At 41.2% G+C, this 24,883-nt stretch overlaps 1 protein-coding gene across 1 annotated transcript in view; it reads right to left on the bottom strand.

Annotated features, from left to right (window-relative positions):
* Positions 1-24,883, bottom strand: part of TGS1 (trimethylguanosine synthase 1) — a 219,883-nt gene that overhangs the window by 91,137 nt on the left and 103,863 nt on the right. Inside the window, exons 11-12 of the mRNA XM_053715049.1 lie at positions 22,002-22,218; positions 18,692-18,770 (exon numbers count right to left, since the gene is read on the bottom strand). Coding sequence (XP_053571024.1) covers positions 18,692-18,770; positions 22,002-22,218 — 296 coding nt within the window. The remainder of the gene's footprint in view (positions 1-18,691; positions 18,771-22,001; positions 22,219-24,883) is intronic.

Raw genomic sequence — 24,883 nt, 5'->3', positions numbered from 1 at the left:
ATGCCTGAATAATCAGACCTTAAAGAAGCATCCTAGTCCGGTCAGCATCTCCTGTTACACGAGTTGCTACAACTATGGCACCTTCCGCAGAACACATAATGACGACACTTGTTGAGCGCTTGAATCTTTGCTTTAACAAATTTGAACTAGCTGTTGTGGCAACCTTGAGAACGGCTATTTCTGGCAAGGACTATTCTCACACGACATCTAGCATGCAAGCATTCCCACCTCTACAGACATGGCCCGGAGAGTGCAGCCTTGATACTGATTTGGAGTCCTCAATGCCATCTACTAGTGCGATAGTATGCAACCCAAATTTAGAACCTCTGGAATACTTACCAGTAGTGGAGAGAGTAGAGGACCGAGTCTGTCGGGCGAAGAGTACTGGAGTGGTGGTGATGTCGGTGTCCTATGAGTCTCTGGATGGGAAGTCTAGACCTGGAAAATGGATAGACAGACTACCTGAGCTAATGCCTCTGATTGACTGCACCACCAGGCTCGGTCTGGTTGAACTCCAAGGAAGAACGGCCAATCCCAACGAACTAATTACTCTAGCCACATGGCTAAATGGACAATGCCGGAGGACTGGAGTGGGCTGAGGAAAGAGCGTTTGAAGTAGCAGAGTGTGGCTTGCCGAACGCTACTTTTGGATCAGAGTTGTGTGAGTTTGGTGTTTTGGCATGTGCAATGACTGCTAAAGGATACCGTGCCAAGGCCTATTGACTGGTTTCTGTTAGATGCGCAGGTTATAACTGTCTAGGTGCCGGTGGATGTACATAACCAGGCACTTGGACCTTTCAGACTCTCTCTATGTTTGTATTTATGTTTAAGGATGGGGGTCAGACATGCAGAATAAATTGGGACCCTATGAAAAACGATGCATGTAGAACATACGTATACCAGTTCTTTGTTTCTATTGTTATTCTCTACAAACTGCCCACTCCTGATAACAGCCAATGTATGGTACTTTAATAGAATGTCAGGAAGAGACCATTGTTCCTTACATTAGGCTATAAAAGTGATTAGAAGGCCTAACATAGAATACATTGAGCCTTTCACAAACTCACGTTTAAGTGGTCAGACTGAACCTTCTCAGTGACATAGGGTTTTATATAAGGAAAATTCATAGATGCCCCCTAACTGTGACACATAAGTATAGTAAATTACCTACTAGAGTACAGGAGAGGTTTAAACTTAAAATAAAGCTATTTTATCTAACTACACTCATACGACTTTGCCATGTTCTTCCGCTCAGAAGAATATATCTAGCGATAGCCACTTGGTTTATACAAAGGGTTGGGGAAGGATAGACTCTGGGTCTGTTGACAGTCGCTTCCAGCTGAACACCCAGCAGCCGAGGCAGGAATGTCCAGATCTGCATAAACAGTTAAACATATATCTATATTAAAACCTAACATTATAAGCCTATCTCTAAATGGTTCACAGATTAGATATAATTATTTCTAAATCCCCCAGTTTGATGACTTCATATAAGTTCCCACAAATTATACTCTGTAGCATTTAAGGGTATGGTAATTTATGATAAGGTAAGCGAGTTCTATTATGCACAAGTTATATAGTATCATATGCCTAAAACTTAGTTTTAAGTTCAACATATATTTCACGCTCACATCGCAAGATAATTAGACAGATCTAGAACTTGCTAAAAGTGTATTTATTATAGGGAACTAGTTTGTTATCTCCCTATATTAGTCCTATGCAGACTCTGTCCATTTCCTGACCGTAATAGATACCCCTGCATTTTGAGGGAAACAGATTATTATCTAGTTTAGACTTCCACTTTATTTTTATGAATGATCTTTGTTACTCTTCATTATAACTCTTACATCCCTATATACCAATGCTCCAGAGGATAGAAGGGTGAGTTTCTATAAATGCGAATTGTAAGTCTATAATTGAGGCACTCACAGATTATAGGTGTATATATATTATTATTAGGTGATAATTCAGTCCAAAATGTCAGCTTTGTGGTACTCAGTAGTCATGCTAGTTAGTAGTATACCTTATTATTCTCACTATTCAGAGCATATCAATTTCCCAACGTCATTTGTGCTCCCCCCCCCTCCCATCGGCTTATTGGAAAAGCATCAGAAAATACATCTTATGGAAATTCTATTTTATTGTTTCACTATCCCCCGTAAATTCCTCCCTTGACAAAGGCACTACTTTGAGGGCCCATAGATGACCCTAGCTTATTACAGGAGGGTAAAGGTCTGTGAGCGGCTTCATTATGAGTCAAAGGGGATATATGATCATATATGAAAAATGGATAAGAGGTTTACTTTTTATATTGTATGTTAATTATGTACAAGTGTTATTAGTTGTTGCTTTGTCTTGCTGAAACTCTATACCAACTTTCCAATTAAGGGCAAGCTTTTAATATATGTTGAAAATTTAATGTATCAGTGAAATCTTTACAATATTGCCAACATTGGATTTGTAGGTGGTATAACCTTGTTATTCTTGTTTATTGCATAACCTCAATAAAAAAAAAAAAAAAAAAAAAAAAAAAAAAGAAAATTGCCAGAAAGACAAAGATCAAAGATCAAGCAACCGCAACATCAGCAAATAAATATTACTTTGTTGAAAATATAACTTGCTTGCAAATAAGCCTGCCTAAGGAAGAAAATAAACTTCGTAACTAAAGGGACTATAAAGGAAGAACTATCTTCCAAAAGAATGCTAGAACAAAATGGCCCCAACTATTTTGAGACTAGCTTCCAAAAGCTCAATAATAGAAGCCTTGAGAAGAAATAAAAGGATTACCTCACAGTCCAATTTCTGGATATAATCTCAGAAAGAGCAACAGGGACAATAAACACACCAGGAGATTAAAGAACATATAATTCAACAGGTATATTCCCATTTACTTTAGGATCATGTAACCTCTAAAGTTCGTAAGAAAGCAAAAATTATTTTAAAAAGATAATTAATATGTTTAACATAAAATAAAAAAATAAAAGGATGTTGGTAAAAACATCAGATAGAGACTCTTGATCAACGAAGAAAAAACATCCCCTCTGAGGACACAGCAGCGTCATAACTATAAACATTAACCTTAGCAGACTAAGAACTAAAAGAAGGTAAATTCTGAACTTAGCTTTTATGTTTAGTTGAAAGGCATAGCCACCATAATTTCAGCATTGTTGTATGAATGAAGTTAATAATTCCAGGAGTTAAAGTTTTATATTCTTCCAATAAGGAACAAACAGAAGGAATAAAAAAACAACAACTTTTGAAGCAAGAATAGTAGTAGTAATGGCCAGAATGCATTAAAAACAATACATTTATTGCATAAGATTGCTGAAGGAAATACTTTAGCATATAACAATAACAGAATTTATGCTTACCTGATAAATTACTTTCTCCAACGGTGTGTCCGGTCCACGGCGTCATCCTTACTTGTGGGATATTCTCTTCCCCAACAGGAAATGGCAAAGAGTCCCAGCAAAGCTGGTCACATGATCCCTCCTAGGCTCCGCCCACCCCAGTCATTCGACCGACGGACAGGAGGAAATATATATAGGAGAAACCATATGATACCGTGGTGACTGTAGTTAGAGAAAATAATTCATCAGACCTGATTAAAAAACCCGGGGGGGCCGTGGACCGGACACACCGTTGGAGAAAGTAATTTATCAGGTAAGAATAAATTCTTTTTTCTCCAACTTGGGTGTGTCCGGTCCACGGCGTCATCCTTACTTGTGGGAACCAATACCAAAGCTTTAGGACACGGATGAAGGGAGGGAGCAAATCAGGTCACCTAAATGGAAGGCACCACGGCTTGCAAAACCTTTCTCCCAAAAATAGCCTCCGAAGAAGCAAAAGTATCAAATTTGTAAAATTTGGCAAAAGTGTGCAGTGAAGACCAAGTCGCTGCCTTACATATCTGGTCAACAGAAGCCTCGTTCTTGAAGGCCCATGTGGAAGCCACAGCCCTAGTGGAGTGAGCTGTGATTCTTTCAGGAGGCTGCCGTCCGGCAGTCTCATAAGCCAATCGGATGATGCTTTTAAGCCAAAAGGAAAGAGAGGTAGAAGTCGCTTTTTGACCTCTCCTTTTACCAGAATAAACAACAAACAAGGAAGATGTTTGTCTGAAATCTTTAGTAGCCTCTAAATAGAATTTTAGAGCACGGACTATGTCCAAATTGTGTAACAAACGTTCCTTCTTTGAAACTGGATTCGGACACAAAGAAGGTACAACTATCTCCTGGTTAATATTTTTGTTGGAAACAACTTTCGGAAGAAAACCAGGCTTAGTACGCAAAACCACCTTATCTGCATGGAACACCAGATAGGGCGGAGAACACTGCAGAGCAGATAACTCTGAAACTCTTCTAGCAGAAGAAATTGCAACCAAAAACAAAACTTTCCAAGATAATAACTTAATATCTACGGAATGTAAGGGTTCAAACGGAACCCCTTGAAGAACTGAAAGAACTAGATTTAGACTCCAGGGAGGAGTCAAAGGTCTGTAAACAGGCTTGATCCTAACCAGAGCCTGAACAAATGCTTGAACATCTGGCACAGCTGCCAGTCTTTTGTGAAGTAAAACAGATAAAGCAGAGATCTGTCCCTTCAGAGAACTTGCAGATAATCCTTTCTCCAAACCTTCTTGTAGAAAGGATAGAATCTTAGGAATTTTTATCTTGTTCCATGGGAATCCTTTAGATTCACACCAACAGATATATTTTTTCCATATTTTATGGTAAATTTTTCTAGTTACAGGCTTTCTAGCCTGAATCAGAGTATCTATTACAGAATCTGAAAACCCACGCTTTGATAAAATCAAGCGTTCAATCTCCAAGCAGTCAGTTGGAGGGAAACCAGATTCGGATGTTCAAATGGACCCTGAACAAGAAGGTCCTGTCTCAAAGGTAGCTTCCATGGTGAAGCCGATGACATATTGACCAGGTCTGCATACCAAGTCCTGTGTGGCCACGCAGGAGCTATCAAGATCACCGAGGCCCTCTCCTGATTGATCCTGGCTACCAGCCTGGGGATGAGAGGAAACGGTGGGAATACATAAGCTAGGTTGAAGGTCCAAGGTGCTACTAGTGCATCTACTAGGGTCGCCTTGGGATCCCTGGATCTGGACCCGTAGCAAGGAACCTTGAAGTTCTGACGAGACGCCATCAGATCGATGTCTGGAATGCCCCATAATTGAGTTATTTGGGCAAAGATTTCCGGATGGAGTTCCCACTCCCCCGGATGGAATGTCTGACGACTCAGAAAATCCGCTTCCCAATTTTCCACTCCTGGGATGTGGATCGCAGACAAGTGGCAGGAGTGATCCTCCGCCCATTGAATTATCTTGGCCAGGGAAGTCCTTGTTCCCCCCTGATGATTGATATATGCAACGGTCGTCATGTTGTCTGACTGAAACCTTATGAATTTGGCCTTTGCTAGTTGAGGCCAAGCTCTGAGAGCATTGAATATCGCTCTCAGTTCCAGAATGTTTATCGGGAGAAGAGACTCTTCCCGAGACCATAGACCCTGAGCTTTCAGGGATTCCCAGACCGCGCCCCAGCCCACAAGGCTGGCGTCGGTCGTGACAATGACCCACTCTGGTCTGCGGAAGCTCATTCCCTGTGACAGATTGTCCAGGGTCAGCCACCAACGGAGTGAATCTCTGGTCTTTTGATCTACTTGAATCGTCGGAGACAAGTCTGTATAATCCCCATTCCACTGTCTGAGCATGCACAGTTGTAATGGTCTTAGATGAATTCGTGCAAAAGGAACTATGTCCATTGTTGCAACCATCAATCCTATTACTTCCATGCACTGCGCTATGGAAGGACGAGGAACAGAATGAAGTACTTGACAAGAGCTTAGAAGTTTTGATTTTCTGACCTCTGTCAGAAAAATCCTCATTTCTAAGGAATCTATTATTGTTCCCAAGAAGGGAACTCTTGTTGACGGGGACAGAGAACTTTTTTCTTTGTTCACCTTCCATCCGTGAGATCTGAGAAAGGCTAGGACGATGTCCGTATGAGCCTTTGCTTTTGACAGGGACGACGCTTGAATCAGGATGTCGTCCAAGTAAGGTACTACTGCAATGCCCCTTGGTCTTAGAACCGCTAGAAGGGACCCTAGTACCTTTGTGAAAATCCTTGGAGCAGTGGCTAATCCAAATGGAAGTGCCACAAACTGGTAATGCTTGTCCAGAAAAGCGAACCTTAGGAACTGATGATGTTCCTTGTGGATAGGAATATGTAGGTACGCATCCTTTAAATCCACGGTAGTCATAAATTGATTTTCCTGGATAGTAGGTAGGATCGTTCGAATAGTTTCCATTTTGAACGATGGTACCCTGAGAAATTTGTTTAGGATCTTTAGATCCAAAATTGGTCTGAATGTTCCCTCTTTTTTGGGAACTATGAACAGATTGGAATAAAATCCCATTCCTTGTTCTCTTATTGGAACTGGATGTATCACTCCCATCTTTAACAGGTCTTCTACACAATGTAAGAATGCCTGTCTCTTTATTTGGTTTGAAGATAATTGAGACCTGTGGAACCTTCCCCTTGGGGGTAGTTCCTTGAATTCCAGGAGATAACCTTGAGAAACTATTTCTAGCGCCCAAGGATCCTGAACATCTCTTGCCCAAGCCTGAGCAAAGAGAGAAAGTCTGCCCCCCACTAGATCCGGTCCCGGATCGGGGGCTATCCCTTCATGCTGTTTTGGTAGCAGTGGTAGGCTTCTTGGCCTGCTTACCCTTGTTCCAGCCTTGCATTGGTTTCCAGGCTGGTTTGGGTTGTGAAGTATTACCCTCTTGCTTAGAGGATACAGAATTAGAGACTGGTCCGTTTCTGCGAAAGGGACGAAAATTAGGCTTATTATTAGCCTTAAAAGACCTATCCTGTGGGAGGGCGTGGCCCTTTCCCCCAGTGATGTCTGAAATAATCTCTTTCAAATAAGGTCCAAATAATGTTTTACCTTTGAAAGGAAGACACATCCGCTGACCAAGACTTTAGTCAAAGCACTCTGCGCGCCACGACAGCAAACCCTGAATTTTTCGCCGCTAATCTAGCTAATTGCAAAGCGGCATCTAAAACAAAAGAGTTAGCCAATTTAAGTGCTTGAACTCTGTCCATAACCTCCTCATACGAAGATTCTTTACTGAGCGATTTTTCTAGTTCCTCGAACCAGAAACACGCTGCCATAGTGACAGGAACAATGCATGAAATTGGTTGTAGAAGGTAACCTTGCTGTACAAAAATCTTTTTAAGCAAACCCTCTAATTTCTTATCCATAGGATCTTTGAAAGCACAAATATCTTTGATAGGAATAGTAGTGCGTTTGTTTAGAGTAGAAACCGCCCCCTCGACCTTGGGGACTGTCTGCCATAAGTCCTTTCTGGGGTCGACTATAGGAAATAATTTCTTAAATATAGGGGGGGGAACAAAAGGTATGCCGGGCCTTTCCCACTCTTTATTTACTATGTCCGCCACCCGCTTGGGTATAGGAAAAGCGTTGGGGGGCACCGGAACCTCTAGGAACTTGTCCATCTTACATAATTTCTCTGGAATGACCAAATTGTCACAATCATCCAGAGTAGATAACACCTCCTTAAGCAGTGCGCGGAGATGTTCTAATTTAAATTTAAATGTCACAACATCAGGTTCAGCTTGATGAGAAATTTTTCCTGAATCTGAAATTTCTCCATCAGACAAAACCTCCCTCATGGCCCCTTGAGATTGGTGTGAGGGTATGTCAGAACAGTTATCATCAGCGTCCTCTTGCTCTTCAGTGTTTAAAACAGAGCAATCGCGCTTTCTCTGATAAGTAGGCATTTTGGATAAAAGATTTGCTATGGAGTTATCCATTACAGCCGTTAATTGTTGCATGGTAATAAGTATTGGCGCACTAGATGTACTAGGGGCCTCCTGTGTGGGCATAACTGGTGTAGACACAGTAGGGGATGATGTAGTATCATGTTTACTCCCCTCATTTTAAGGAATCATCTTGGGCAATATCATTATCTGTTGCAATACTGTCCTTACTTTGTTTGGACACTATGGCACAATTATCACATAAATTTAAATGGGGAGACACATTGGCTTTCATACATATAGAACATAGCTTATCTGATGGTACAGACATGTTAAACAGGCTTAAACTTGTCAACAAAGCACAAAAAACGTTTTAAAATAAAACCGTTACTGTCACTTTAAATTTCAAACTGAAAACACTTTATTACTGAATATGTGAAAAAGTATGAAGGAATTGTTCAAAATTCACCAAAATTTCACCACAGTGTCTTAAAGCATTAAAAGTATTGCACACCAAATTTCAGAGCTTTAACCCTTAAATTAACGGAACCGGAGCTGTTTTTACATTTAACCCCTATACAGTCCCAGAATGAGGCTCTGTCTATAACTAGAAAGGCCCCCATCTGAAAAAGGTGTCCAACACAGTGCCTGCCGTTTTTCTAAACGTTCCCCAAGATTATAATACCAATAATTAGTTAGAATCTGCATAATATGCCTAGTAAAGCAATTGTTTTAGCCCAGAAAAATGTCTACCAGTTTTTAAGCCCTTTTTGAAGCCCTTTATTCTTTTATGTTTAACTAAGAAAATGGCTTACTGGTCCCCATGAGGGGAAATGACAGCCTTCCAGCATTACATGGTCTTGTTAGAAATATGGCTAGTCATACCTTAAGCAGAAAAGACTGCTAACTGTTTCCCCCAACTGAAGTTACTTCATCTCAACAGTCCTGTGTGGAAACAGCAATTGATTTCAGTTACTGTCTGCTAAAATCATCTTCCTCTTACAAACAGAAATCTTCATCCTTTTCTGTTTCAGAGTAAATAGTACATACCAGCACTATTTTAAAATAACAAACACTTGATAGAAGAATAAAACTACATTTAAACACCAAAAAACTCTTAACCATCTCCGTGGAGATGTTGCCTGTGCAACGGCAAAGAGAATGACTGGGGTGGGCGGAGCCTAGGAGGGATCATGTGACCAGCTTTGCTGGGACTCTTTGCCATTTCCTGTTGGGGAAGAGAATATCCCACAAGTAAGGATGACGCCGTGGACCGGACACACCAATGTTGGAGAAATAAATATTTAATCCTGGAAGTAAAATGTTCAAATGACCAACCTTCAAAGACAGATTTAAAGACAGAATTACAAGGCTCCATAACTACAAAAAAACTAATAAAGATAAATGCAGAAAACAAAGTTAAATGATAATATCCCTGTTAAAAGAGCGTTTGAAGAAAGGAAGACATTTAACTCTTATTAAAAAACTCTTTGAGGTACCATTTCCCCCCAATGAAAAGTCTGACGACTGAGAAAGTCTGCTTCCCTATGTTTGACTCCCTGGAATACGAATAGCATAAATTATACACTGATTTTGTTTCTCCCAAGTGAGAATGCAAAAAATCCTCCATCACCAGAGAACTCCTACTTCCCCCTGGTGATTTATATATGCTACTGCAGTGACACTGTTAGATTGAAACCACAGATAGGTCTCTCGCTTGGGAAGAAGTCAGCTATAAAGAGTCCTGAAAATCGCTCTGAGTTTAAACACATTGATTGGTATCATCACCTCCTGAAAAGACCCAACTTCTTGCACGTTCTAAGACTCCCAGACAGCCCAACATCCTGAAAGACTGGCATCTGTTGAAATTACTACCCAAGGAAGACTTAGGAAGTAAGCTCTTTGAATCAGAGACTTGTGATATATTCACCAAGAGAGATTGTTTGTAATGCAGACAAATTGATGGAGATAAGTCTGTATACTCTCCATTCTACTGTTTGAGTTGGAGAGGATGCAAGTGAAACCTTTAAAAAGGAATGGCATCTGAAGCAGCTACCATGAACTCTACAATCTTCATGCACTGAGCGACTAATAGAAGAGAAATGCTTTGAAGATCCGCACATACACTCTACAACTTTTTTCTGTGACTCTCTGTCAGGGAAAGATGCATAGAAACCGAGTGTGTGACCACTCATAGTAAAGTATCTCTGGTCTTTGGATTATTGATATTGCAACCATGGTTTCTTTAAAACTGATGCAAGGACGAAGCTTGGACCAAAATGTGGTCCAAGTAAGGAGCTACCATAATTTAATGAATTCTGATCACAGACAGGAGTGCTCTCAGAACTTTTGTGAAAACTCTGGCAGACGTTACCAGACCGATTGGAAGAGCAACAAACTGAAAATGTTTTTTCTGGAAAGCAAACCTGAGGAAGGGGGCCGTACTTTCATGCTGTCTTTGAAGAAGAGGAGTGAATTGTCTGCTTAGCTTTGTTCCAAGAATTAAAAGGAAATATTGGCAGCACTCCAGGAATCCAAATATGTTAAAACCAAGTCTTTATTGTAACTTCTTAAAAAGTACACACTCAACACATGGATGGAGGGAGCGGAATCCTTACGCGTTTCATGCCATGCGGCACTTAATCATAGGATAATCAGGTACGTACCGACTCTGCCTTATCTACCAACCGCCTCCAATCAGCAGCCAACAAAAGGGTAGTCATGGAGACAGTAGCCTTGATAGCAGAGTAACAGTTCCAAATTAAAACAATCTAAAACAGAATAGTCAAATAAAAATATTCAGCAAATTCTATAACGTTAGATAGCCGAACAAGATAATGATAATAACAAAAATCATCACATGGTTTGGATCGAATGCTAAGTAGGACATAAAGTGTACGCTAAGAGCACAAACAAATCACATTAATTCATCATTAGGAGAATAGATTATACATACAAAAGGGTACATATTTCATAGTAATAAGTTACAAAAAACAATAACGATAATAGTCATGATGTTAAATGAAATGAATTCAACACACAAAAGATGTTAACACACCCAGTGTATACAACTAGCATATAAGGGGCATTAAATGCCCTGCATTTTTTACATATTAATAAACAAAGAAGATAATATTCCATTCCTTATTCATCCCTGACGGCTCCCTTGTTTTCAATTTCAATATAGCTCTTTTTTTGTAAGTATATTGCACCTGTTGCCACCTCTAAGCGGCTGTTTCTTAATATCTATTACCCTAATGCCAAATCTGGGTCATGAGTGAAATGTACTCCATTAAAGTGTCTAGCTACGCTAGAATCCTTATCATAATTTTTGACATCTCTTTTGTGTTCACCCACTCGACCTAGTAGCCTAGTCACGAGTAATTTTGGAAGTGAAGGGAACAGATGACTATCTAAAATGCGCACCTTTAGATGCTTTTCTAGAAATTGTGGTACATGTGAGGTGATTACAAAGGGAGATAGTTTTAGAAGTATTGTTACTGATGTGAAGTTTAAAGTTGAGCATTATGCAAATTGCAGTACAACCTTTGTGGTGTACCTCTTGGAGTGTCAACTATGCCATTCCAAATATGTTGGTCTTTGTATGTATAATCTAATCTCCTAATGATAAATTACTGTGATTTGTATGTGCTCTTAGCGTACACTTTATGTCCTACTTAGCAGTTGATCCAAACCATGTGATGATTTTTGTTATTATCATTATCTTGTTCGGCTATCTAACGTTAGAATTGGCTGAATATTTTTATTTGACTATTCTGTTTTAGATTGTTTTAATTTGGAACTGTTACTCTGCTATCAAGGCTACTTTTTGTTATTATCATTATTTTGTTTGGGCTATCTAACGTTAGATATTGCCGAATATTTTTATTTGACAATTCTGTTTTATATTATCGTTTTAATTTGGAACTGTTACTCTGCTAATATGGCAACTGTCTCCATAACTACCCTTTTGTTGGCTGGTGATTGGAGGCGGTTGGTATATAAGGCAGAGTCGGTATACACCTGATTATCCTATGATTAAGTGCTGCACAGCACGAAACGGGTAAAGATCCCGCCCCCTCCTTCAATGTCTAGAGTGTGTATTTTTTAAGAAGTTACAATAAAGGCTTGGTTTTACCCTATTTGGATTCCTGGAGTGCTGCCAATATTTCTTTTTGTTTCTATTTGCCGGCTTGCTCTGCCTCATCCTGTGATTGGCCTGCACCACGCTGCTGAGTGTGACGACCATTGTTTGGCGTTACGCTGCCTGATTCGAGTATTGCTGCAGCTGGATTATGATTGCAGATGCTATCAGCTGAACCTGGAGCTGCGCTATTCTTCCCTACCTACTTCTGTTCCAATAATTACCTGGTTTCCAGGAGGACTTGGAGGAGCCAATTTTTGAGTCAAAGAGGGAAAGCACTTCTGGTTTCTAAACTGACAAAAGGAACAAAAAATGTCCCAGTCTAGACTTGCTCTTAGGGTACTTCTCCTGATGTAAGCAAGCTCCCATACAGCAAGTTACCGTCGCAAAAATGCATCCAAGCCTGGACAGAAGAAGATCTTTACTTGAAAAGGAATATGTAAAAGCCTACTCTTCAACACTATATCTGCAGACCAAGACTTTAACCATAATCTTCTAGCAAGTATGACTAAAGTCGCAATCTTAGCATTCAAGTTAATAATGTCCATAACTGCTTCGCAAATAAAGGAATTTGCTACTTTGATCAAGAAATCTCTTCCAACACCAATGCTAACATCAATGGAGTGCATTGTCTGACAAGGCTCTGCCTCTCTGCCACTCCTGCTGCTTCCAATTCATTGTTCCTTAAAGTGAATGTAAATTTTTTTCTATTTAGTTAAACATACTTGCTCCCAATATTAGATATATGCAAACCGCAATACATTTTTTTTAATATTCTGAATAATTGTGTTTAAAATTTAATTATAACTTAGCTCCGTTATTGCACTGTAACTCCTCCCAACCGTCTTCTTCCTGTATTTCACCCGATTTACACTGCATAATTTCTATATGTTACGCCCACTCTATGACGTTTTTGTCATGCTCGTTCACGAGCAGTGCTGACATCTGCGCATGCGTTTTCAATATCGCCGACAAAACGCGCATGCGTATAGCAAAGTTATTTGTATAGAAATAATGAAATTTGATTGCATAGCATAATATACTTATGATCGCTATGTGATAAACAAATGCTCGTTTTCTACAATACATATATATATTTCTTTCCTCTTTAGTTATGTGTAACCGCTTTTACTATTATTTAAAAAACATTATTTGATGTGTCAATACAAGCGGCATCGGAGCAGCGATACTTCATTGCAATCAGCTCCGGTCTTAGAATAAATTAAAGCCTCTCAGTATTGCGCATGCGCGAATCGCAGACGAGCCCCGGTGGTGAAAAAAATATTCATAAAACGATGTGTCAATCATTACAGAAATGTGGGACCAAAATGGCAGGTGGAGGAATCGGCAATAGGTATAAGAAATTAAAAGCTTTATATTTACTTGTAGAAGGAGATTACAGAAAATTGATAAATTAAACTAATATTGATTTTTGATATTAAACAATTTGATGAGCAGTTATTGCGTTGACTTTACATGCACTTTAAGCTTCCCCCAGTGCTCCCCGCTGCTTCACAACCCTCCCCAGGGCCGTTACACACCTCCCAGCTGCCCAGCCCTCCCACTTCTCTACTCTACTTAATGGCTGCTGCTGCACACCAAAGGCAAGCCCTTCAGAGCCTGGACTGCGCCCGGTGCCACAAACCCTGGTGCCTGCAACCGCCAAGATGCCTTCACCCACCGTGCTCTCGACACCGGCAGATTGTCCGCCTGTCACCACGCATCCCCGACAAACACCAGAGGACCCTTCACCTGCCACAAATGCTCCTTCTCCTCCCTTCGGAACACAACCCAACCACTCGACCCACGCAAAAACAGCCGCAACCATCTCAACTGCATCCTCCTCAACACCTGCTCCGTCGCCAAAATCTGGAACCTGCTCGACTCCACCTCCCCAGACGTCGCCTTCCTCACAGAGACCTGGCTGAACCCCGCCTCAATGCCTGACATCGCCATCCAGACAGCTACAAGATCACCCACAAGGACCGCAGCAACCGACCTGGAGGAGGCATCGTCATCATCCACAAACACTCCCTCCACGTCACAACCAGCTACGACAACCAATCACCAGGCTTAGAACACCTACACTTCAAGATCCAGGTCAACCCCAACACCACCCTCCACAGCACCCTCATCTACAGACCTCCCGGACCACGCCCCACCTTCTGCGACTCCATCACCGACCACATTGCACCACACGCCCTCGCCTCAAAGGACTACATCCTCCACGACGACCTCAACTTCCACTTAGACAACCCCAACGACCACAACACAACCAACCTTCTGGAAAACCTTGGAACCATCGTCAACTCCCCAAACCCACGTAGCCAGACACACCCTCGACCCAATCTTCTTCGCTTGCAACCACATCTCAGTCAACCACATCACCGAACTTCATTGGACCGACCACCACTGCATACACTTCTTCAACAAACCCACCAGACACCTTCGGCAGCACCACCCGCCCCGCAGAAACTGGAACATTATCACCGAAGACCAGCTGTACTCCACCCTGAACAAGTTCCCCCCAGCGACCTCCACAGACGGCAACTCCTCCGCCCGCAACATCCACCACTGGATAACCGACTGCGCCAACACCCTAACGCCCCTCAAGAAACAGTCCAGCCGCCAACCCACCAACAAGGCCAGCTGGTTCTCCCCGGCCCTACAGGACTCCAAACTCCACTGCAGATGACTAGAAAGAACCTGGAGATCCAGCAAGACCCCTTCAGAAAAAGCGGCCAACAAAGAAGCCATCAACACCCACCACCACCTCCTCATCATCAAAACCACCAAGAAAACAGCAATACAAGACAGAATAAACGACAACGCCCACAACAGCAAGGAGCTGTTCACAGTCATCAAAGAATTCTCCAAACCCAACACCAACAACATCCTGCCCTCCCAGGACCTCTGCAACAACCTCGCCACATACTTCCATCACAAGATAGTCGACATCTACGACAGCCTCGCGCTCCAGACGTCACCCACCAACCCCCACCGACACTGCACCCATAAACACTACCGCCTACCCCCCACAACCACCTGGAGTCCCCTCACTACAGAGGACACCCTAAGGATCATGAGATCGATCCACTCCGGAGCACCCTTGGACCCATGCCTGCATCACATCTTCAACAAAGTGGGTAACACCATAGCCCCCGAACTCCGCCGCACCATCAACTGCTCCATCAAGACTAGCACCTTCCCGGAAGACTGGAAGCACGCAGAGGTGAACCCCCTGCAGAAGAAACCCACGGCAGACCCCAAGGACCCTAAGAACTTCCGTCCCATCTCACTACTCCCCTTTCCGGCCAAATTCATCGAGAAGGCAATCAACGCTCAACTTGTAGACCACATTGAAGCCAACCACACCTTGGACCCCTCCCAGTCCAGTTTCAGGAGCAACCACAGCACCGAGACCGCCCTCCTCGCCGTCACAGACGGCATCCGGACCCTACGTGACCGAGGAGAGACCGCCGCCCTCATCCTTCTCGACCTCTCAGCAGCATTCGACATCCTCTCCCACCGCACCCGCCTACACAACCCCGGCATCCACGACAAAGCCCTGGAATGGATCATCTCCTTCCTCACCGGCAGAACACAGAAAGTAAGACTTCTGCACTTTACCTCAAAGCCCACAGAGATCAGCTGCGGTGTACCCCAAGGCTCTTTGCTGAGCCCTACCCTCTTCAACATCTACATGGCCCCCCTCGCCACCATCGTCCGGTGACACAACCTCAACATAGTCTCCTACGCTGACGACACCCAGCTGATCCTCTCACTCACCAGAGACAGCACCACCGCCAAAAAAAACGTCCGTGAAGGGATGACAGCAGTTGCCGCCTGGATGAGAGACATAACTCCTGGTGGCCCACAGCTCTTGGACACCTGCCTACCCCACCGACCACGCATGAAACCTAGGAGTCATCCTGGACTCATCGCTCTCCATGGACCGACAATTCAACGCCGTCTCCTCTTCATGCTTCCACATACAACACCTGCTGCAAAGGATCTTCAAGTGGATCCCAACTGAGAACAGGAAGACAGTCACCCACGCCCTCGTCAGCAGCCTGACTTACTAGGGCAACGCAATATACACCGGCTCCACCACCAAGCTCCAAAAAAAGACTCCAGTGCATCAAGAACGCCTCGGCCAGACTCATCCTAGACCTCCCTCGCCAATGCCACATCACCAAACACCTGCGAGACCTGCACTGGCTACCCATCAACAAAAGAATCACGTTCAAGCTTCTCACCCACACGTTCAAGGCCCTCCACATCGGTCCTGAATACATTAACCACCGCGTCTCCTTCTACACCCCCGTCAGACAGCTTTGATCGGCTGACCAAGCCCTTGCAGTCATCCCCCGCATCAGGAAGACCACAGCGGGAGGCAGATCTTTCTCTCACCTGGCAGCTAAGACATAGAACACTCTCCCGCTGCACCTCAGACAAGCTACCTCTCTAACTAAGTTCAGAAAGGACCTCAAAACCTGGCTCTTCGACTGAACTGCAGCAACCCCAAGCGCCTTGAGACCCTTACGGGTGAGTAGCCGTGCTTTACAAAAACCCGATAGATAGATAGTTTAAATTAAAAAAAAATGCCTGTAAAAACACCTATCGTAAGCTTCCAACTTTCTGTCCATGGGCTCTTTGAAGGACGTACTGTCCTCCAACGGAATTGTAGTTCTATTTGCAAGTGTAGAAATGGCCACATCCACTTTAAGAATGGATTGTCAAACTTCAGATTTATTGACAGGAAAAAAAAAAAAATGAACTCTAGGGCGCTCATAGCGCTGTACAGTAAAAGCACTAATAGAGCTAAATTAGCCCCCTCGGATACTAAAAAGTAAAAAACTAGCAGTGCTGATTGCACGTGTTAGACAGCAGCAAGGCTTAGAAAATAAAATCTAAATTATTTCAAGAATGTAAAGTATTTAAAGCATGCAGAGTATAAAGCTGCGCTGTCTCTTAATACTAACATACGTAAAAGAATCCCCTCATTGAAATGTACCTTACAACTTTCCCTGTTACATCTCCAGTGTGTGCAACATGTAAGGAATGTCGCTTGGCCCTCTGATATACAACAAATATTGTCCCTGTTAAGAAGTCTGCTGGCTCTGTGAATATAAGGCATGTACTTACATATAAACAACCACTCTACTGTGCTTACCCAGCAACATATATCTTGTGTCTAGTAGATGAGCCCATCCTAGTTAGATAGCACTAACTCAGGACCTTGCATAGGAGGTACGGTGAGACCAACAGGAGGAGGCTGCAGGACCAATACAAATGACAACTGTGGCAGGCTAGTGAAAAATTCCCTCAGGAGAATTACTCTCACTGCCTATAGTACTCCTCTACACCCCTCTGCTATATTCTCAGTCCTCTGAGATGGATAACGGGCCTTACAGCAGTTTGAGCACCCCTTTCCCAGAAGATATATCAGCACCTCACTATTTCACCTTTCTCCTGTGAAGGCAAAAATTAAGATTGAGGGGAATCAGGAGGTGGGATAAATTTAAGCTCTTGGTATGTTAGGTAATTTTTGCCTGCCTACTGGTTAACTGGAGTCTTGCCAGCTCATGAAAGAAATTAACATTAATTTATTATTATTCGTACATTTATTTTGAAAAACACAAACAAGTATCTTGATACAAAAACTTGATGCAAAATTATCTTAATACTTATAAATACCACTGCAAATTAACATAATGGTAAAATGGTAAAATGATAAAACTATGTGCAATCTTGTGCAGAATCAGGCTATATTGTCACATAGTGAAGATTTTAGTAGATGTTACAGATAGTTCCATATAGAGACATTAAGTACAAAAATCTTTGTTGATGCATCTCCTTTTCAGAAAAATTTCAAATGTTGAAATTGCACTAGAATTCCACTAACCAAAAGAGGTCATTTTCATGTTGCTTGCACACAGATAAGAATTCAAATGGAAAACATATCCAGTCTAAAGCATTTGTTATAAAAAGTTGATTTTGTAAAACAGAAATCATTGCCCAGGTTTATTAGCAGGCGAAAACGTATTCATGTTCTACATCAATGGTGTAAGTCCCTTAAAGGGACATTCTAAAGCATAAAATAGATTAGTAATACTAATTTATTATGCTTTTCAACCGAAAACACACATAGGTAAAGTCATGCACTATGCACCCTCAAGCAGAGTAGCTGCTTAGCAGGACAAGGTTGGTGACTGGTGTCTCTGACTGGCACTTGTTTACCGACCATGTTCAGCAAAGCTTGCGGCTTGAGAGCAGGGCTATGCTGGGGTTAAACACATAGTAAGCTCAAATCAGTAATGACAAAATGACATGTTGTAACCTAATTAGTGCACGAAAAAGTCCCTTTAATTATAGAATTAAAGGGTAATGGAAGTAAGAAGTAAACCTTTATGGTTCAGATAGTTTATGTAATTTTAAGAGATTTTATAGTTTACTTATATTAGCAAATATACTTTGTTCTTTTGGTATCCATTGTTGAAAAGCATACCTATGTAGGCTCACACTTTTATGTCCCTTTAATATATTATTTACAAGAAATACTACACAAGCTTTATTTTTTTTTTTTTACATTTCGTGTAAAGTAACCCAGATAGAATATTTCCTCATTCCAATAATGTGTTTAAAGACAAAAAGCATTACAGCAGATATTCTCTAAACACCCGATTGTAAGTTTTGTTAAGAGCGACTACATTCTTTAGAAACAAAACATAGTAAAATGCAGACTTACCTGCTCCACATCAGTATTGCGTGGCAGGAAGTACACAATATTTTTCGTGATTTGTTGGGATAACTTGAAAATTTCAAATGTGAAAAACGGTAAAGGAAAAGAACATGGTATATTGCTACTGTAATACAGTGAGTGAATATACTAACTTTTGACATGATGCTGATGTAATGACATAATTCAATACCAAGTACAGAAAACTTTCCAAGGTTTCAAATTTCTTTCCCCAAAAACAGATTAATTAAGTTCAGTTGATCTGATTTTCCTTAACCCTTTCGCTGCTTAGCGTTTTCTCACCCCAATGCTTAGCCAAAATTGAGCTTTTTTTGCCACCTACATTTATACACTATTGTAAGTCAAATTTCAGGGAGTGACCCACACAAATTATATATTGTTTTTTCCCCAGCAGATTAAGAATACATAATTATTATATTTATAACTCATGGCATGTGAGATAGCTGTGGCAAAAACGGTATAAAAAATTAGTAAATACAGGTAGAAAACCCTTTATCCAAACTGCTTGGGACCAGAAAAAGATTCACATTTTGGAATAATATTTGCATCTGTAAAATGGGACAGCTTGGAGAGGGGATGGGACTAAGTATAAACAACAATACCTTATCGCATTTAGGCAATATTTACAGCTAAAGGTAGTTTTATATCATTTGTATTTGTAAGATAGTACAGTACTGTAATCAGAAAGGTAATAGGTATAGACTATTACTTGAAATTTAGAACACAAAAATCAAACCAAAGACACAGGCAGAGAAGATTGTGACTAACAGGCGGAGAAAAAGTAACTTGATAATTAAAAAAAAATATTATTTAAAAGTTTGGATTTTAAAATAAATTTGGATTTTGGAATTCCAGATTTGGGGATTTGTACCTGTTATATTGAAAATGGTTACTGTGATCACTTTACTAAATTGTCATCAAGAGTAGCCACATGTAACATAGGGGCCCATACGGGCATTTGGCAGTTATAATATAGATTATTGTAGGCAGTTCCCCATGAGCCGATCCCGGCCTTGAAATCAGTGATTACGTGATTTAGTTTTTCAAGCAAGTGTATACACCTACTGGAAAATAAACTTTATTAGTGGCCTCTAAACTTATAAGATTTTTTTATTGTGCATATAAATATCCCATTCACAAGTGAATCCATATGTGTAATTTTCTTTTTCACTTCAATTTTAAACATCTTCTTTGGAGAACTGCTCCAAGACCACCACAATTTGTAAGAGCATAAAATGCTTAGGGGTCTTGGAGGTTTGTAGCTGCTAAGGGAGCTAAGACTGAGGAATTTAAATAACCTCCCACCCCATCCAGCTCCCTTGCTTACACTAAGCTTCCTGGTTGTGCCCCCTTTGTGACGTCACCATGTGCGTACATGATGATGTCCCCAGCATGAAGCCTGGGAGTGCTGCCCACTAGGCCACTAACGATTCTCGGCCTGTAGTGCGGGGATCCCCAAAAACAGAGCTTGTTCGGCGAACACCTGCATGACAAAAATGGCTCATCATGAGCGCACCGGTCGCAATGCGCTCGACGAGCACAGCTGTTAAAAAGGACAGAAAGCACAGCTCTGAAAATTGAGGGTTTTTTATTCTCAGAACTTAAAAAAGTATACTGCTGACGTCTCAAGGTAAACTTTGCTACATGTATGTCCCTAATTAGCATTATCAGATAACCACTGCAAAACAATGCACTTTATACTAACTTTATGACTGGCTAGTCTTGTTGTCTGCAGACTAAAGCCATGGTTGGCTACTCCAAATAAGGTTAATGCTGGGTGGAGCTTGGCTATTGATAAACAATTACAGTAAAAAGGCTGTTCATTTGTTTAAAAAATGTTAAGACTTGGCAGATATGTTATTCTATAGCAACACAACAGAAATGTACAAGATTGTTACTGTCCCTTTAAATGCCTGTCCTGTCTGGGGCCTTCAAGAAAAAAAAAGAAAAAAACTCTGCAATATATAGAGAAGGGCCAAAAAGCTAATAAGGGGATTGGAGAATTTAAGCTATGAGGAGAGGCTTGCCAAACTGGGTCTGTTTTCGCTAGAAAAAAGGCGCTTGAGAGGTGACATGATTACTTTATATAAATATATTCAAGCCCCAAATACAGAGATGGCAGAAGCTCTGTTTATTCCAAGAAAATTGTTTGCGACAAGAGGTCACAATTTAAGGAGGAAAGGGGATTTAATCTCCTGCAAATTGATTTTTTTTTTTTTACTGTAAGAGCAATAAAATTGTGGAACTCATTACCAAAGGAGCTAGTCAATGCCAATACCCTAGATACATTTAAAAATGGTTTAGATACATTTCTGGCTAGAAACAAAATTCATGGATATGATTGCTTGTATTAAATGGGTCACCTTTTAGTGGGATTCATTTAAGCTCAACTGGAGCTTTTTTGTAAGTATATTAGATTTGTTTAGGTTGAACTTGATGGACTTAGGTCTTTTTTCAACCTCATCTACTATGTTACTTTCATAATTTATTTTGTCCCCTTTTCTTGTAACTCCATTCTGAAATTGACAGCATTTCAGTTCTGGTTAGAAATGTAAGTGCAGAACACAGTTATATTCCACAGCAGATAAGGTAACCGAAGTTACAACATGGCAGCTCCCATTGTTTTATAGACACTAAAACTTTACATTTATTTTGTCAGTATTTAAACAGATAATGAAACTTTAAAAAATACATCTACATGTTATTCATAGACTAATCTTTTCTTTGAATGCATCATTATATCTAGCATTTGTTTAGTGTTTAATGTCCCTTTAAACATGTAATGCGAAATTAAATTTTGAGTTGAATGTCACGTTAAATTCATGTTTATATAGGCATAGTGTATATATATATATATATATATATATATATATATATATATATATATATATATATAAGGAGTTAAATCACTGAATTGGAAATAATCCGCATTGAAAGTACATTTTTTATAAAGTATATAAAACTGTCTTGTCACTAACATTTGCATTGGCTTGAAGTCCAGCAAAAAAAAACCTTAACATGCCTTAAGTGTTAGCTATGTTATAACCTGTGTCCCATTAGGGATAGCGCTCCTGCAATAATCAAGTGATCACTGTGTCGAATGTGTATGGTCAGATTTCTGGACCATGCAGGATACATTCTAGCCTTCCTAGGTATAGTGAAAAAGCTACAATTTACTATGCACAATAAAACATTTTTAGTTCAGTTACTGGAGTGTGCAAAATAAGCCACAACCTGTAGAGCTTCTTATCATATATAGAGTTAAAAGTAAAAGACAACTGTACACTGTAAAGGATATCCATCAGGGGACATCATTGTCCTAATGTCAAAGGTCTCTGCACTGACATAGTCAGGGCCCCCCCATGGAGGGCTGAGGAAAACCACATCCGCCTTCAAGTCACCTGCCAGGCTCATGAAATCTGCACGAATAAACTCTATTTGATCTGCCACGCCGTACACCTCTGCATTGTTGCGTGCAAGATCCAGTTTCACAGGGTCGATATCAACAGCAATTACTAAATGAAAAAGAGAGCACAATTGTGTATTATACAACCAGATTTCCAAGAAAAACAAAATTTATGCTTACCTGATAAATTTCTTTCTTTCTTGACACGGTAAGAACACGGATCATCATCAATTACTGTTGGGAATATCACTCCTGGCCAGCAGGAGGAGGCAAAGAGCACCAAAGCAAAGCTGTTAAGTATCACCTACCAACCCACAATCCCCCAGTCATTCGACCAAAAGGAAAGGAGAGAAAGGAAGTAACACAAGGTGCAGAGGGGTGCCTGAGGTTTATATGACAAATAAAAAACTGTCTGAAAAAACAGGGCGGGCCGTGGACTCAACATGTCAAGAAATTAATACATTTATCAGGTAAGCATAAATTTTGTTTTCTTTTTAATGACACTGTGAGTCCACGGATCATCATCAATTACTTTTGGGAACCAAAACCCAAGCTAGAGGACACAGATGATAAGGGAGGGACAAGACAGTGCACTTAAACAGAAGGCACCACTGTTTGAAGAACCTTTCTCCCAAAAGAAGCATCAGCCGAGGAAAAAGTATCAAATTTATAGAATTTTGAAAAGGTGTGAAAAGAGGACCAAGTTGCAGTCTTGCAAATCTGTTCCATAGAAGCTTCATTTTTGAAGGCCCAGGAAGAAGAAACAGCCCTCGTGGAATGAGCTGTGATTCTCTAAGGCGGCTGCTGTCCAGCAGATTTATAGGCCAAACAAATTATATTCCTCAGCCAAGAGAGAGAAGTAGCCATAGCTTTCTGACCCTTACGTTTCCCAGAGAAAACGACAAAAAAAGCAGAAGACTGGCGAAAATCCTTAGTCGCCTGCAAATAGTATTTCAACGCACGCACCACATCTAGGTTATGCAATAAACGCTCCTTATGAGAAGAAGGATTAAGACAAAAGGAAGGAACAACGATTTCTTGATTAATATTCCTAACCGAAACCACTTTAGGAAGGAAACCTAACTTAGTACGCAGAACAACCTTATCGGAGTGAAAGATAAGGTAAAGGGATTCACACTGTAATGCTGAAAGTTCAGAGACTCTTCGAGCCGAAGAAATTGCAACAAGAAACAAAACTTTCCAAGATAACATCTTAATATCTAAGGAATGCATAGGCTCAAACGGAGCCTGCTGAAGAACTTTTTAGAACAAGGTTAAGACTCCAGGGATGAGTAACAGGTTTGAAAACAGGTCTGATTCTGACCAAGGCCTGACAGAAGGAATGAACATCTGGCACATCCACCAGACGCTTGTGCAATAAAATAGACAAGGCAGATATTTGACCCTTTAAAGTACTCACAGACAAACCCTTCTCCAGACCCTCCTGGAGAAAGGACAAAATGCTAGGAATCTAACTCTACTCCACGAGAAACCCTTGGATTCACACCAGTACAGATATTTTCGCCGTATGTTATGGTTAATCTTTCTAGTCACAGGCTTATGAGCCGGGATCAAGGTCTCTATGACCGACTCCGAAAACCCACGCTTAGATAGAATTAAAGGGACACTGAACCCAATTTTTTTCTTTCGTGATTCAGATAGAGCATGCAACTTTAAGCAAATTTCTAATTTACTCCTATTATCAATTTTTCTTCGTTCTCTTGCTATCTTTATTTGAAAAATAAGACATCTAAGCGGGTTTTTTTGTTCAGTACTCTGGACAGAGCTTTTTTTATTGGTGGATGAATTTATCTACCAATCAGCAAGAACAACCCAGGATGTTCACCAAAAATGGGCAGGCATCTAAACTTACATTCTTGCTTTTCAAATAAAGATACCAAGAGAATGAAGAAAATGTGATAATGAGAAAGTTTTTTGAAATTTCATGCTCTATCAGAATCATGAAAGAAAAAATGTGGGTTCAGTGTCCCTTTAAGCATTCAATCTCCAAGCAGTCCGCTTTAGAGAAACGAGATTTGGATAAAGGAAGGGCCCTTGAAGTAGAAGGTCCTTCCTAAGTGGAAGTCTCCAAGGTGGAAGAGATGACATCTCCACTAGGTCTGCATACCAGATCCTGCAAGGCCAAGCCGGTGCAATGAGAATCACTGAAGACCTCTCCTGTTTGATTTGAGCAATGACCCGTGGAAGTAGAGCAAACGGAGAAAACAGGTATGCTAGACTGAAATTCCAAGGAACTGCCAGCGCATCTATCAGAACGGCCTGAGGATCCCTTGACCTTGACCCGTACCTCAGGAGCTTGGCATTCTGCAGAGATGCCATGAGATCCAGCTCCGGCTGTCCCCATTTGAGGGTCAAGCTGGAAAACACCTCGGGATAGAGTTCCCACTTCCCGGGATGAAAAGTCTGTCGGCTCAGAAAATCCGCTTCCCAATTGTCCACTCCTGGAATGTGGTAAGCCGATAGACAGCATCTGTGGGCCTCTGTCTACCTCTTTCATGGCCAAGGAACTCCGAGTTCCTTCCTGGTGGTTGATGTAAGCCACCGATGTTATGTTGTCCAACTGGAACCTGATAAACCGGGCTGAAGCTAACTGAGGCCAGGCCAGTAGAGCATTTAAGATCACTCTCAGCTCTAGGATGTTTATGGGAAGATCTGACTCCTCCCGAGTCCATAGACCCTGAGCTTCCAACGATCCCTGGACTGCTTCCCAACCTAACAGGCTGGCATCCGTGGTCACAATCACTCAGGAAGGT

Source organism: Bombina bombina, chromosome 5 (genome assembly GCF_027579735.1).
Source record: "Bombina bombina isolate aBomBom1 chromosome 5, aBomBom1.pri, whole genome shotgun sequence".
NCBI classification, from domain to species: Eukaryota; Metazoa; Chordata; class Amphibia; order Anura; family Bombinatoridae; genus Bombina; species Bombina bombina.
Note: the sequence above shows the minus strand (reverse complement) of the source record. Positions and strands in the feature narration are given on the sequence as shown.